A 14981-nucleotide genomic window follows, 5' to 3' on the forward strand; every position below is an offset into this window, starting at 1 on the left:
GTTTTTAACCTGATCAGGTTCTGCTGTTTTTTTTTCATTTCACCATATAGAAGTCTTCAACGTGCTTGCATGTGTCGGCCTTGGTCATATAATGGCAGCTTTCCACATCGCTGATCTCTAGCAGCCTCTCTATTCAGTCCCTTATCCCTGAGGTAACACTCTATGTCTTCGTCCCAGGTGTTTCTTGGCCAGCCTCTCGCAACCTTACCCAACATTCATGTTTCTCACAAGCAGCCTCGAAAGGACCATAAGGTCTGTTGCTGTTTGCTTTCCTGTGTAATCCTGTGTAATATTTAATCATATAGACCAGTATCGACCCTAAAATCCACCCAAATTATAAGTACACTTACCCTTATGAATATCACCACCCATCAGGATTTCAACATTGCACACCTTTCTTAACTGGTTCAGTATATTTTAGATGGATTAAACAGGAAGCAGTGCCACTATAAAGTACACTAGCAGCAACAGACATACAAACAGGCTTTGACATACCTGATCAACAAAACTCCAAATATAAATCTACCTATCTATCTATTGCCAGACACCTTAATCCAGTATGGGGTGCCCACAAACAAATTGCCTCCACATCACCCTGTCCCCTGCCATTTCACTGCCCTGCTCCCAACTCACACCCCCCCTCTCTCATATACCTCTCCACTCCATCCCTCCATCTCATCCTCGGCCTCCCCCTCCCTCTCCCCCCTCCACCCCACTCACATACACTCTCCTCATCAGTCTCTCACCCTCCATCCTCTCCACATGGCCAAACCACCTCAGTGTGTTCCTCCTAACGCTTCCTATCACATCCACATCCACACCACAACACTTCTTTATATCCTTATTTGTCAGCCTGTCTCCATGTGACTCCACAGGCTCCTCTTAAATAATTCATTTCCACTGGTCTCACTCTTGACTTGTGTCCTTCCAACAACGTCCAAGCTTCACTTCCATACATTAGAGTTGGTATCACAATACTGTCTTGTAGTAACTTTTTCACTTCCATGCTCACTTCCCTGTTTCTTATCACTACTTTCAAGGAACCAGTAACCTTACTTCCTTGTTGTACCCTTTCAAGCACTTCACCCTCCAAACTTCCATCCTTACTCATCACACTCCCCAAGTACTTTAACGTACTCACATTTTCCATTTCCACACCATCCTACCTCACTGTACATTCACTGACTTCACCTCTCTCAAAGACCATCACTTTACTCTTCCTTACATTCACTTTTAGATTCCGTTTCTTACACACTCTCCCAAACTCATCCACCAAGCCTTGCAGCTCCCCTTCATCTTCACTTAACAACACAGTATCATCTGCAAACAACAGTACAGGGAGTTTCCAAACACTACCCTCTCTCACCAGGGCCACTCCAATATCCACTACCTTACCTTGTATCTCTTTTACTACCCCATCCGCGTACAGACTGAACAACCATGGAGACATGACACATCCCTGTTTCAACCCAACCTTCAAAGAGAAAAATTCACTCAGTTCACCATCCACATGCACTGCAGCCTTAGCACCATCATACATACTCTTCAAAGCATTCAACAACTTCCCATCTACTCCATATATTCTTAATACTTTCCACAATCCTTGTCTATCCACCCTGTCATATGCCTTCTCCAAATCCATGAAGGCCACATACAACTTCTTTCCTTTCTCTAGAAACTTTTCCACTAAAGATCTAAGAATGAATATCTGATCTACACAACCTCTTCCCTTACTAAACCCTCCCTGTTCTTCTCCAACTAATTCATCTGTTATTTCCCTAACTCTGTCAATATGTCTCCTACCATACACTTTTCCTATTACACTATGAAGACAAATGCCCCTGTGATTACCACACACTTCTTTTTCCCCTTTTCCTTTGTAGAAGGGAATAATTAAACCTAACTTCCAATCCTCTGGGACTCTACCTTCCTCCCAGGCCAATCTGCACATCTTCCACATCCATTCTACTACTATCTCTCCACCATGCTTCAGCATTTCACCACACACTCCATCAATTCCTGGGGCTTTCCCCAATTTGACTTTCTTCATTGCTTCCACAACTTCCATCCTACTGATTTCTTCCTGTCTTCTCACCTCCCTCCTTCTCCTAGCCATTACCCCAGCCACTTATACTCGCATTACTTCCATTCTCTATGTTCAACAAATTCTTAAAGTTTTCTCTCCATTTGCTCATTTTTTCTCCCTTCTCCACTAGTAATCTACCATTTTTATCTTTCACTCCCCTACTAACTTCACTACCACCCTGTCTTACTCTCTTCACCTCTTTCCAAAACATTTTCTTACAGTCCCTGCATTTTACACTCAAATTCCTTCCAAATTCCTCATCCACTCTCTTACTAATCTTTTCACCTCTCTCTTCCTTTCTACATATAACTCTCTCTTCTGCCTCGCAACTTCTTCCATGCCCCTATTTCTCATCCATTCATTGTATGCTTTCTTCTTTTGTGCCACAGCCTGTCTCACATCTTCATTCCACCATGCTGTTCCTTGCACCCCCTTCCGTCTTCTCTTCACCCTATACACCACATCACATGCTGCACATATTTCTTCTGTGAATATCTTGCACACACCTTCCACATCCCCCTTCTGCTCAAATTCATATTTACCCAATCGTTCCTCCACTTCTCTCTTATATTCTGCCTTTTTCTCATCCTCTTGTAACCTTTCCACTCTCCTTGCAACTACTCCTTCCTCCCATCCTTCCCTTCTTCTATTTCTTCATTTTACTTGGATCTTGATTCTGGCTACCACCAAGTAGTGGTCAAAAGGTCCACTCCCCCAACCTCTATATGCTCTTGCATCTATTATACAGCTTTGCATTCTTTCATCCACACACACATAGTCAATCATTGCCTTCCTTTCATTCAGTTCACCACCCACCCTTCTCATCACTCGCCATGTATACCTGTGGATCATTTTGTGCCTGAAGAGGGTATTGGCTATCACCAACCCCCTCTCAGCACAAATGTCCACTAACGCACTGCCATTCTCATCTATCTCAGCAGGCACACTCCACTCACCAACTATTCCATCCAACTTCACATTCCCTACTTTACCATTCATATTACCAATCAAAAACACTCTCTCATTCCTTCCAAACTTTTCCATGCACACTTCCACATTTGTCCAGAACTCTTCTCTCGCTCTGCTCACACGATCTTGCGTTGGAGCATACATGCACACAATCGCCCACATTTGTATTCCAACTTTCAATCTTACCCACACAATCCTCGAACCGACTGATCCATACTCTCTTATGTTCTTCTTCCATCATTTACTCATAACAATACACAATCCTTCTTTTGCCCTCTCATTCTCACCTACTCCAGCACATATACCCCATCCATACTCCCATTCTCTCACACTTTCTCCTCTCCATTTAGTTTCAGTTACTCCACATGCATCCACTTTCGCACCCTCAAGCACCTGGACAATCTCTCTCTCGTTCACCTCATCATTCGCACCCCTTACATTCCACATCGCGATCCATACCATGTCCTTTGTCCGATCTTTGGTCGTCATCTTTTAGTCAGTCCTTGTTCGAGGACAATGACAAATAGCTATTCAACTTCCTTTAAGGCAGGCACACATGTGTACTAAACCAAAAACAACGATCTAAATTCAGAATACTCTTCAGCTGTGTTGCACAGGGATCAGTAAATACTAATGGGTATCAAACCTTCTATTTATTAGTTCAATGGATCTGGAACATGCAACAGCTCCATATCCATGCAATGCCTACATTAGGGTCCCCATTCACCTAACTGCAGGTGAACTAAACTGTTTTATCTGTTAAGTCTATGACTGACAATTCATATGTGATTGGTAATCAGGTGAAGGAAGGATGTCTCTCCCACTACTAACCGTCAAATTCCCTGCAACTACAGTGCATAACCAAGTCAATCTGAAGGAGGCACAGCAAAGGGCATATCATGCACACCATCACCAATCCCACAGAGGGTATCAGGAAACCCTGAAAAATAATCTGCGAGACAATAAAATCTACACACCAAATTAGGGGGGAGAACACTGTGTAGCCATGCCTTGTCATCAACAAGTGGCCTTACTGTAAACAGCTAGAAAACCCCACCCAAGTCACCATGGTAATATTGTTATTTACCGTTAATATATATATATATATATATATATATATATATATATATATATATATTCTGTGGTAGGTAGGGGCGCTCACCATCCACTCACTCGATATAATGCTGCTCTTAGGTGTCTGCCCTTTCCTGTTCTCCATCCTTCTTTCCTTCCATCCTCTTTTGTCTTCCTTTCCTTCATTCTTTCCTCGTCCTTCTGCACACGGGTGACTTTACACTCCCTCTTCTGTCTTTCTTTTCTTCATTCTTTCCTCTTTCTTTTGCCTGTGGGTGACTCTACACTGAGTGACAAGCCAAACAGTTTCCTGTACACCAGGAAATCATTTACTACACTGGGTGGTAATCATATAACCAAATTTCGGCGCTTGGTGGTTTAGTGGGTAATTACAGTGCTCTAATTGCATTGAGCCAGTGAAGGTTTATATCCAAGGGATGGTTGGGGATTATTGCTCACGTAATGCCACTCAGGGATGAGTGAGGCTGGTCACTCTCATCTTAAATGTCAGGACCAACTTGCCTAGCCCTGGGCTCCTGCTCTCCTCATGGGGCAATGTAGGACTGGATGATGGATGGATGGATGGATATGTATATATTTAGAGCTAGAGAGGTTTGCCTTGTGAAAATATGCATGGGAAAGAACAAGGAAACAACTAACACATGAGTATAATCGTGGAGGGAATGGGAGGACATATAAGCATAAGCATAATAATAGGCAGATAATCACTAAAAACATGGGCTGGCAGGAAGAAACAGTTCTGCAAAAATGCATCAATCAAATGAGCTTGGGAGCAGCTCAGCTCTATCTCTGAAACCACAAACTACATATTCTGATATTAAATAAATAAATAAATAAACTGGTGGGAGGGGTCACCACAGCACATCTCTCAAATTATGGTAGTGTCAAATCAATCTCTCACTCCAACTACACTTGAGTATGCATGGAGTGTGATAATGGGTTTTGTTACCACTCCTGTCATTGCCTACTAGGAGAGTAAATAAAGTAATAAAATTCTGAAATATATAAAAAGCTCAACAGAATGGGTAATATTAAAATCATCCTGCACAAAATGTCCAGGGATACAATATGCAAAAATTTATCAAGCATCATAACGACATCCTGCAGGGATGAATTTCTAAGCACATCTGTTACAAGAATCCTTTAAACTAAAAAAAATTTAAAACACAGTTCCTATAACACTACAAAATGATAACTGGTTATTGCACATGAATAAAAAAGGTATTGTAACCATTTATGACACAAATTCACCTCACCACAGGGAGTATGTGGTAGGATGGATGACTTGTTTGCTGGTTCTGGTCAAAGGGAAGCCCATGACTTGCTCTCCAGCTTCTTGACCTGGGTTCATCAAGATCTTTCAAGTGTAAGTTGATAAAGTTCATCGACAACTTCTAAGATCAATGCCCATATGTAAAGAAAGTTATCATATTATACACTGAAATAGTTATAATATGTTTCAACTGCTTTTCGGCCAGTCAAAGTCTATTGCACTTGTGTACTGCATTCGTGTAGGTTACATATCTCAACCAATAAGATACAGTTTTCAATCAGCCATACAGGAAATCCAGTTGGTGCAGTATTCAGTCATTTAGGTACTTTTCCATATAACTGTCATAACCATAAAGCTGCCACCACTATTAAGTTACAGTTCTCACCGATTCTTAAAAGAGAACCAGTTTTTGTTATGGTCAGTCAGCTTAAGTACTTTTGATTATTTTGCAGAAAACAAAAATACTGCCATCAATAGCATGTACATTTCTCAAATCTTTGCAGTGTTCAGTCAATTTAGGTACGTTTCTATAAAATTTTACAGAAACCAATGTATCTCCAACACTAATAAGTTACACTTCTCACTGAATCTTAAGGGAGATCCAGTTTGTGCCTGTACCAAGAACTCTCTCAAAGGACAACATGTAAAAGAAAAAACAAAACCAGACAGAAGGATATTACATCAAACAAGTGTCAACCCTGGTGACCATTCTCAAAACAACCCCAGTAACTACAATGATGGTAGGAACCAACCACGATCAACATCCAGCCAAAGCTACCCTCAATCTAACAACATGCAACCACCAAGGACAACCAATCAAACTTTCAACACCAAATCTGGTTCATCCTCATCACAGTCAAGAAATGCATGTAAAAAATGTGGCCTGGAGCCTGAACGACGCTCAACGATTTCTGATATCTTTGAGGGAATACACCGTGCTACCATAATTTGTCCAGAGTCTGGGGCGATCATCTGCAGTATCCATGAGAGGTTCTGGTCTCTAAGTCTGCCACTGAACAATCCTGGAGAGACACCACTTGAGGTAAACATGGATGAGGTGATTTGGTCTGTGAGGTCTAATTCAATTCTGCTACTGTGCACTTAACTACACATAAACCAAATAATGCAATAAGCTGCTGTTGTTGCTGCTCCTGTTGTGCCCAGAGGCACATCTGAATATGGACTAAGTGAACTGTAGGCTGAAGCTGCTCTTTTCCTGCAATCCACTATCCTCTTTTTGGACGACAGGGAGGAAGCTGATTGATGTTTGTATAACTGAGCAACAAAGCAGCTCAGTTATACTGCTGCTGGCAACAAATGGGGCCCCTCTTTAGCACCCGGAAAAGGATGCCTTACTAACCTTACCATAATTAAATTTGGTCAAATATGCACAGGCTAACATGGAAAACACTTATACTGAGCATTCAAATGGGGACCAACTTACAACTATATTCCTAGTCTCTTAACAACATTTATAACATGCCAAATAAGAACCATATGGAAAATATACATGTTCTACACACACACATACACACACACACACAAAAGCACCAACTTCCATACAGCAATTTATGCTTGTAAATCCATAAGAATGAGGATGTCATATTCTGTTTTAGCCACCACAATTTTAATGTTATCCAGTTTAGGAACTCACCCAACTGTTGGAAGTGGAAATCTTTTATAAACCCCTCAGTTTTGGGATGTCATACTGTACTGCAATTCTATTCTGGCTACTGTTAGATATTAGAGTATTCTGCTAAGTGGTTGGGGTGGTATCCATCATCCACTCACTTGATGTAGTGATGCCTACTTCTTCCTTCACATTTTTCATTCAATCTCTTATCTGCCCTCTTCCCTTCCTATTTCTCCCTTTCCTTGCTATCACTCTTTATTACTCTTCTTTTTACTTCTGGTGGATCTGCACTGAGTCACAAGCCCAATGTTTTCCTGTAACCCATGAAACCATTTACAACACTGGGTGGTAACTAAATAACCAGATAACAGGCTGAAAGCAGCCTACAATGCAGAGTCTATCCAAGAACCGAACCTCCATACTTTTCCCTGCGCTCCTCTGTCACGAGGCACTGTCAACCACAGGAGAACATCAGTTCACTGCACGGGACAGCCCTGCAGGAACATTACTTGCCTGCGGCTGATGGGCCTGCTTGGCCAGACAGATCAGGGCTGATCAACAAAAATAATAGTATTCAGCTGAAGAGAGACCCTTCATACTGAAAAAATTAAAATATCAACAACACCAAGCACTTAAATGGCATAACACCCATGGCATGCAAATGGTGTAAAGGACCATCTGCACAATCAGTGGGCACCTGTGGTTTTGGAGTACAGTACTGTCAATGAAAAATTGTTGGAAAATAGTCATGTAAATGTGATGAACTGAAGCACCTTCCCTGCTTTTAACCCCTGAAGCGCTAACAGGATCGATCAATCCTTTTTGAGGATTATGCAAGATACCGCATGTGATCGATAGAGGGGCTTTTGTGAAAAACTGCGGACACTAGGTTCCACCCCAACTGTGACGTATATTGATGCCAACCAATGAGAACAAAGTCCTAAGTACGGAGGAGGGAGGATCTGCACCCATATCCATGGTGGTGGTGGGGGTGGGGGGTGATTCCCCCACTGACCTCTTGCCGCCTTCCTCTACCCCAATACCTTTGTTCCCTCTCCGCCTCCCTCGTCTCTGACTGCCTCTTGCTCCCTCTCTCACCCTCCCCCACCATCCTCCATCACGCCACCGTGGTTTCCCCCCTTTTCCCCCCCCCTCCCTGTCTCCCTGGGGAGAGTTATATCCCCCCCTCCACACCCCTGTACTCCCTCTCTGCCTGTCCTCTTTGTCTTGTGGTGTCTGTCTCCCACCTCTATACCCCTGTACCACCCCTCCAGGCCTCTCCCCACCCCACCCCCCCACCCCCTGTAGTACGCCGTTCAATTACAACCCCCCCCCCCGCCTAGAGTATTATACATTATTGTTACTAATCATGTCGGCAGGGGGGAGGGGAGGAGGGAAGGAAGAGAGGTGGGGGGTGATAGGAGTGGGTAAGGAAGGTCATGGGAGGGGAGGAATGGGGTGGGAGTGCATAGAAAACAAGTCGTGCTGCCTGGAAGGCTAACTTTTTTCAACTTTGATGGGCTATAGCTCATGAACCAGTTGGTCTAAAACGCTCTGGTTTGCGGCATAAGGTAAATTTAAGCACTAAACCTTGGGCATAACAGTTTCTACTTCTGTAAGAGTAAAAAAACTGGCTCCATATACAGATTTTCACGCTGGTACGGTCGATCGAATTGCATACCCTAGGGGTCAAGATACTGTTTACTGTATTATTTGTCATTGTGCTTTGAAATTAGTAGTGTAGCTAACAGTTACCAGGAGGAGTGTATATGCTCCCCTCCACTCAATCCATGACTTGTGATCTCAATGTACTGGGAACTGAACAAGCAACAACCAAAAATATGCACATCAATGAACTTTAAAGAAATAATCAGATTACAACAACAGAAGAATTAAGCCATTCAGAGAGAGAGAGAGAGAGAGAGAGAGAGAGAGAGAGAGAGAGAGACACACACACACACACACACACACACACACACACACACACCTACTGTACTGTACGGTACTTTGTTTTCTGTAAAATGTTGACTGCCTAACTTTAACATTTACATTTTATTGTGAAGTTTCTCTCTTCAGTGCAGATTATGTTGAATTTATATAACTTAATAGTCTTTATGAGTATTGGAAACTTGGACATTTAAATATCCTAACTATGATCATTTTGAGTGAGCAAAATAACAGTACGTCATTCATTCATTCATTGCCAGACGCCATATATCCCAAACGGGGTGGCCAAGGGCTTAGAGTTAATTGTTTTACAGGGAGGGGCACTAATCCTCCACCAACCCCACTTGACAAGTAGGGAGATACATTAATAAAATATGCCTTGCAGTATATCTTATCTAATTTTTTATCATTATACTTAGATATTTTTCAGTTTCCCAATGGATCTCGGAGATGTTGTTTACTGTAGCACTGATCATAATCGTAATACCATTTATTGTCAGGCGCTATAATAATTTTCAAAAGTTTCATGTGATATTTTGGCGATTAGCAGAAGCAGAAGTTGCAGTGTAGTTACTGTAGTACACACACACACACACACACACACACACACACACACACACACACACACACACACAAATGGCAAGCACAGTTGTCAACCATGAGAGTATTATGGAAGAGTTCAGAAATGATACAGAGACAATAAGGTAGGCAAGCACTCTGACAGATCATAGCAGTGATATTGAGAAGATAACTCAGGTAAATGAAGCAATGCAAAGCTACAAAAATAATGTGGAAACCACATTTGCTGAAATGGGGAAAGTAAAGAAAGACTTAGAAACAAGAGTTGAAGAAAAGAGCATTAAAAAGGATGTAAAGAAAATAATCCAAAACAATCACAAACTGGTCAAAGATTTGGCAGACATCAACAAATCTATAGTAATCCCTGGTATTGAGGAGGAAGAAATAAAAAACAAGATTTCAAGAGACAAAAAGGAGATGGCAAATGTAATAAACACATTGAAGGAAGTGTCAGAGTAAATCTGTAGTAAAGACATAGAGGAATACAAAAAGGTAGGGAAATATGAGAGAAATAAATCAAGGCCCCTGAAAGTAACCTTCCAGAGTGTAAACACTGTGGAGGAAATACTGAAAAATGCAAACAAACTTATGGAAAAAGAGGACTTCAAAAATGTATGAATAAAAAGATGCCTAACTCAAGAGGAACTTGGATTACTAAAAGAGAAGAGGGAGGAGACAAGAACAAAGAATGAGGGAAGATCAGAGGAAGAGAAGAACACATCTTTTTTTACAAAGTACTGTAATTGGATTGCAGGTTCGAAAGTGGTACATAAACAGGAGGGAATAAAAAGGAGACAGGTAGTAGACCCTAGTCATGACAAGTACACTCAAACCTCGATTTAAGGGACCTCCATTCAAGGAATTTAGGATTTAAGGGACTCCATATTCTGCCTGACAAATGGACAAGACCACTAAAAAAATCATACGTAATGTCTAGGTTACTATCTATCTATTGCCAGACGCCTCAATCCCGTTTGGGGTGGCCACAAACAAATCACCTCCAAGTCGCCCTGTCCCCTGCCATTTCACTGCCCTGCTCCCAACTCACACCCCCCTCTCTCATATACCTCTCCACCCCATCCCTCCATCTCATCCTCGGCCTCCCCCTCCCTCTTCCCCCCTCCACCTCACTCACATACACTCTCTTCGTCAGTCTTTCACCCTCCATCCTTTCCACATGGCCAAACCACCTCAGTGTGTTCCTCATAACGCTTCCTATCACATCCACATCAACACCACAACGCTCCTTTATATCCTCATTCGTCAGCCTGTCTCTCCACGTGACTCCACAGGCTCCTCTTAAATAACTCATTTCCACTGCTCTCACTCTTGACTTGTGTCCTTCCAACAATGTCCAAGCTTCACTTCCGTACGTTAGAGTTGGTATCACAATACTGTCATGTAGTAACTTTTTCACTTCCATGCTCACTTCCCTGTTTCTTATCACTGCTTTCAAAGAACCAGCAACCTTTCTTCCCTGCTGTACTCTTTCAAGCACTTCACCCTCCAAACCTCCATCCTTACTCATCACACTACCCAAGTACTTAAATGTACTCACATTTTCCAATTCCTCACCATCCAACCTCGCTGTACATTCACTAACTTCACCTCTCTCAAAGACCATAACTTTACTCTTCCCTACATTCACCTTTAGATTCCGTTTCTTACACACTCTCTCAAACTCATCCACCAAGCCTTGCAGCTCCCCTTCGTCTTCACTCAACAACACAGTATCATCTGCAAACAACAGTACAGGGAGTTTCCAAACACTATCCTCTCTCACTAGGGCCACTCCAACATCCACTACCCTACCTTGTACCTCTTTTATTACCCCATCCATGTACAGATTGAACAACCATGGAGACATGACACATCCCTGTTTCAACCCAACTTTCAAAGAGAAAAATTCACTTAGTTCACCATCCACACGCACTGCAGCCTTCGCACCATCGTACATACTCTTCACAGCATTCAACAACTTCCCATCTACTCCACATATTCTTAACACTTTCCACAATCCTTGTCTATCCACCCTGTCATATGCTTTCTCCAAATCCATGAAAGCCGCATACAACTTCTTTCCCTTCTCTAGAAACTTTTCCACTAAAGATCTAAGAATGAATATCTGATCTACACAACCTCTTCCCTTCCTAAAAGCCTCCCTGTTCTTCTCCAACTAATTTCTCTGTTCTTTCTCTAACTCTGTCTATAAGTATCCTACCATACACTTTTCCTATTATACTAAGAAGACAAATGCCCCTATGATTACCACACACTTCTTTTTCCCCTTTTCCTTTGTACAAGGGAATAATTATACCTGACTTCCAATCCTCCGGGACTCTACCTTCCTCCCAGGCCAATCTGCACATCTTCCACATCCATTCTACTACTATCTCTCCCCCATGCTTCAGCATTTCACCACACACTCCATCAATTCCTGAGGCTTTCCCCGATTTAACTTTCTTCATTGCTTCCACAACTTCTATCCTACTAGGTTACACACATTAATATGTTTCTTTACACAGTACCCATAAAATAATATTCATAATTGTGTAAATAAGTGAAACAGTCACTGCATTTCGTAATAAGATTGTCTTTATTCTTAATATGTGGTAAAACAGTGGACATTTTCAAGTAAGGGACAAGTTGATTCCCCATTTAGTCCCTTAAATCGAGGTTTGAGTGTATGTAAACAAGATGATTAGTTGATGTACTCTAATGTAGATGGAATGGTAACTAAATTACTAGAGATGAATGATTATATCAAAGAAAAGGAACCACATATTGTTTGCCTAACTGAAACAAAATTAACACCAAGGATATCAAATGATACACTAAATCTAAAGGAATACAATATATGGAGAAGAGATAGGAACTTAAAAAGGGGAGAAGGAATTATGATATTAATACAGAAAAATCTGCATCTCAAGGAAATAGAACTAATGTACCCTCACAGATAGAACAGATTGCAGTAGAGATTAGTACGTCTGAAGGGAAAGTAATTGTGGCAAATTTGTACATGCCACCCAGATCAAACATTTGGGAAAAAGGCGAATATGAAGACCTGGCACAGAAAACAATTCGAAGTTTAAGAGCATTACTACATAGAATGCAGGAGAAATCTGAAAGAATTATACTAACTGGAGATTTCAATACAAATATAAATTGGAATCCTCTAGATACAAAAAACCAGGAAAGCTGTTGGGATCAAAAGCTCCTGGACCTTGTGCAGTTTTTCCTAAAACATGTAAAAGAAAGCACCAGAAAAAGACGACTTGACATGCCATCAGTACTAGATCTTATATTTACTAGGCAAGAAAATGATACTGACAATAAAATGCATCACCCTCCATTTGGCAAAAGTGACCATGCAGTAATAAATTACAACTTCAGGATTGCATATGACATAGTTAATAGTAATGAAAGTTACAAAAAGAGCCTTAACTACAAAAAGGGCAACTATCATGACCTAAAGAAATCTATCTATCTATCTATCTATAGCCAGACGCCATAATCCTGTAAGGGGTGGCCATTTGACTTAGAGTTATTTGTTTTACGGGGAGGGGCACTAACCCTCCACCAACCCACTTGTTGACACGTAAGAAGCACATATGGTTTGGTTATATGGTTACCACCCAGCGTTGTAAATGGTTTCTTGGCTTACAGGAACCATTTGGCTTGTCACTCAATGTAAAGCCACCTATAAAGGAAAGAAAAGCAATCCGAAGTGACAGGAAAGATGGGAGAAATAGGAAGAGAGGAGGGCAGGCACAGAAAAAGAATGATAAAGACTAAGGAAGAAGTAGGCAGCACTACATCAAGTGAGTGGATGATGGTCACCACCACCCAGAAATAGATTGGGAAAGAGAGTTTGAAGGACAAGATTTAAATTTTATATATAGAAAATTCTGTGAACTTTATGAAATAGGAGTCCAGAAGTACATCCCACAGCACAAAGATGCAGAAAAAAAAATAAAGAAGTGGTTTAATACAGAATGTGATAAAAGAAAAAAGAGATTTGCTGTGGAACAGATACAGAAGATACAATAGTGAAAGGGCATATAATAACTACAAACAGGCAAGAAACAATTATACAAGAATAAGGAGGGATGCCCAAAAACAGTTTGAGGAGGATATCATAAATAAAAGTAGTGATCAACCGAAGCTACTTTACAGCTACATCCGAAGCAAAACCAAAGTAAAAGATAAAATACAATCCATTACAGATGACGAGATCACCTACGCACAAGAGAAGGATATTTGTGAAGCATAAGAATTTCTAATCAGTTTTTACAAAAGAAAATAATTTTGAGAGGGATTATATGGAACATGCATCCCCACACATACTACCAGATATACAAATATTAGAAAAAGAAATACAGGAGGGGTTAAGTAAATTAGACAAAGGAAAAGCAAATGGTCCTGATGAAATTTCGTGTTGGGTACTACATGAATGTGCAAAGGAGTTAAGTAAACCATTATATTTAATTTTCAAGGAATCCTTGGGACAAGGTAAACTACCTGATATTTGGAAGAAAGGAAACATTGTTCCCTTATTCAAGAAAGGGAATAGACAAAATCCACTCACCTACTGACCAGTATCACTAACCAGTGTTGTAAGCAATGTACTGTATTAGAAAAGCTGATAAGAAAAGTTTGGGTAAATCATCTAGAACACAATATGATACCAGAAAGGCAGTTTGGTTTCAGAAAGGGAAAATCATGTGTTAGTAATTTGATGAGCATGATACAGTAACAGAAACATTACAGATCAGAGAAGGATGGGTGGACAGTATCTATTTAGATTTCAAGAAAGCATTTGACAGAGTACCACACCAAAGACTTTTATGGAAACTGTACCATCAAGGAGGAATCCGAGGCAAACTGTAATGTTGGACGCAAGATTTTCTAAAAAAAAGAAAAAGAAATAAGAACAGTACTATGGGGAAATTACTCATCATGGAGGGAAGTGAATAGCAGAGTTCCACAGGGCTCAGTGCTGGCACCAATCATGTTTTTAGTGTATATAAATGATGTAGACAGTAACACTGGAAATGAAAGCTATCTAAATATATTTGCTGATGATGCAAAAATACAAAGGAGAATTACTAACACAGACTCTTGTAAAGAGCTACAAGAAGAATTAAATAAACTTCATGAATGGAGCAATACATGGCAAATGGAATTCAAAGTGGACAAGTGTCATGTAATCAAGTTTGGTAAAAGTGGAAAAAGACCTGATTGGGATTATAAGTTAAGAAGTAAAACCCTACACACATCAGAAAAAGAGAAGGACCTAGGTGTAATTATCAGTAACAGACTATCTCTGGCTGACCACATCAGTGAGAAGGTACGGAACATGTATACACTGCTTGCAAATATGAGAATAGCATTCACAT

At 40.9% G+C, this 14981-nt stretch overlaps 1 protein-coding gene across 1 annotated transcript in view; it reads left to right on the top strand.

The window, feature by feature from the left end:
* LOC145404983 (ubiquitin carboxyl-terminal hydrolase 50-like) overlaps positions 1–14981 on the top strand; it is a 34009-nt gene that overhangs the window by 8833 nt on the left and 10195 nt on the right. Inside the window, exons 4-5 of the mRNA XM_080276486.1 lie at positions 5412–5516; positions 6280–6465. Of these exons, the coding sequence (XP_080132612.1) occupies positions 5412–5516; positions 6280–6465 (291 nt within the window). The remainder of the gene's footprint in view (positions 1–5411; positions 5517–6279; positions 6466–14981) is intronic.

Source organism: Coenobita brevimanus, chromosome 65, assembly GCF_032717465.1.
Source record: "Coenobita brevimanus isolate Jiangsu-jjx chromosome 65, ASM3271746v2, whole genome shotgun sequence".
Lineage (NCBI taxonomy): Eukaryota > Metazoa > Arthropoda > Malacostraca > Decapoda > Coenobitidae > Coenobita > Coenobita brevimanus.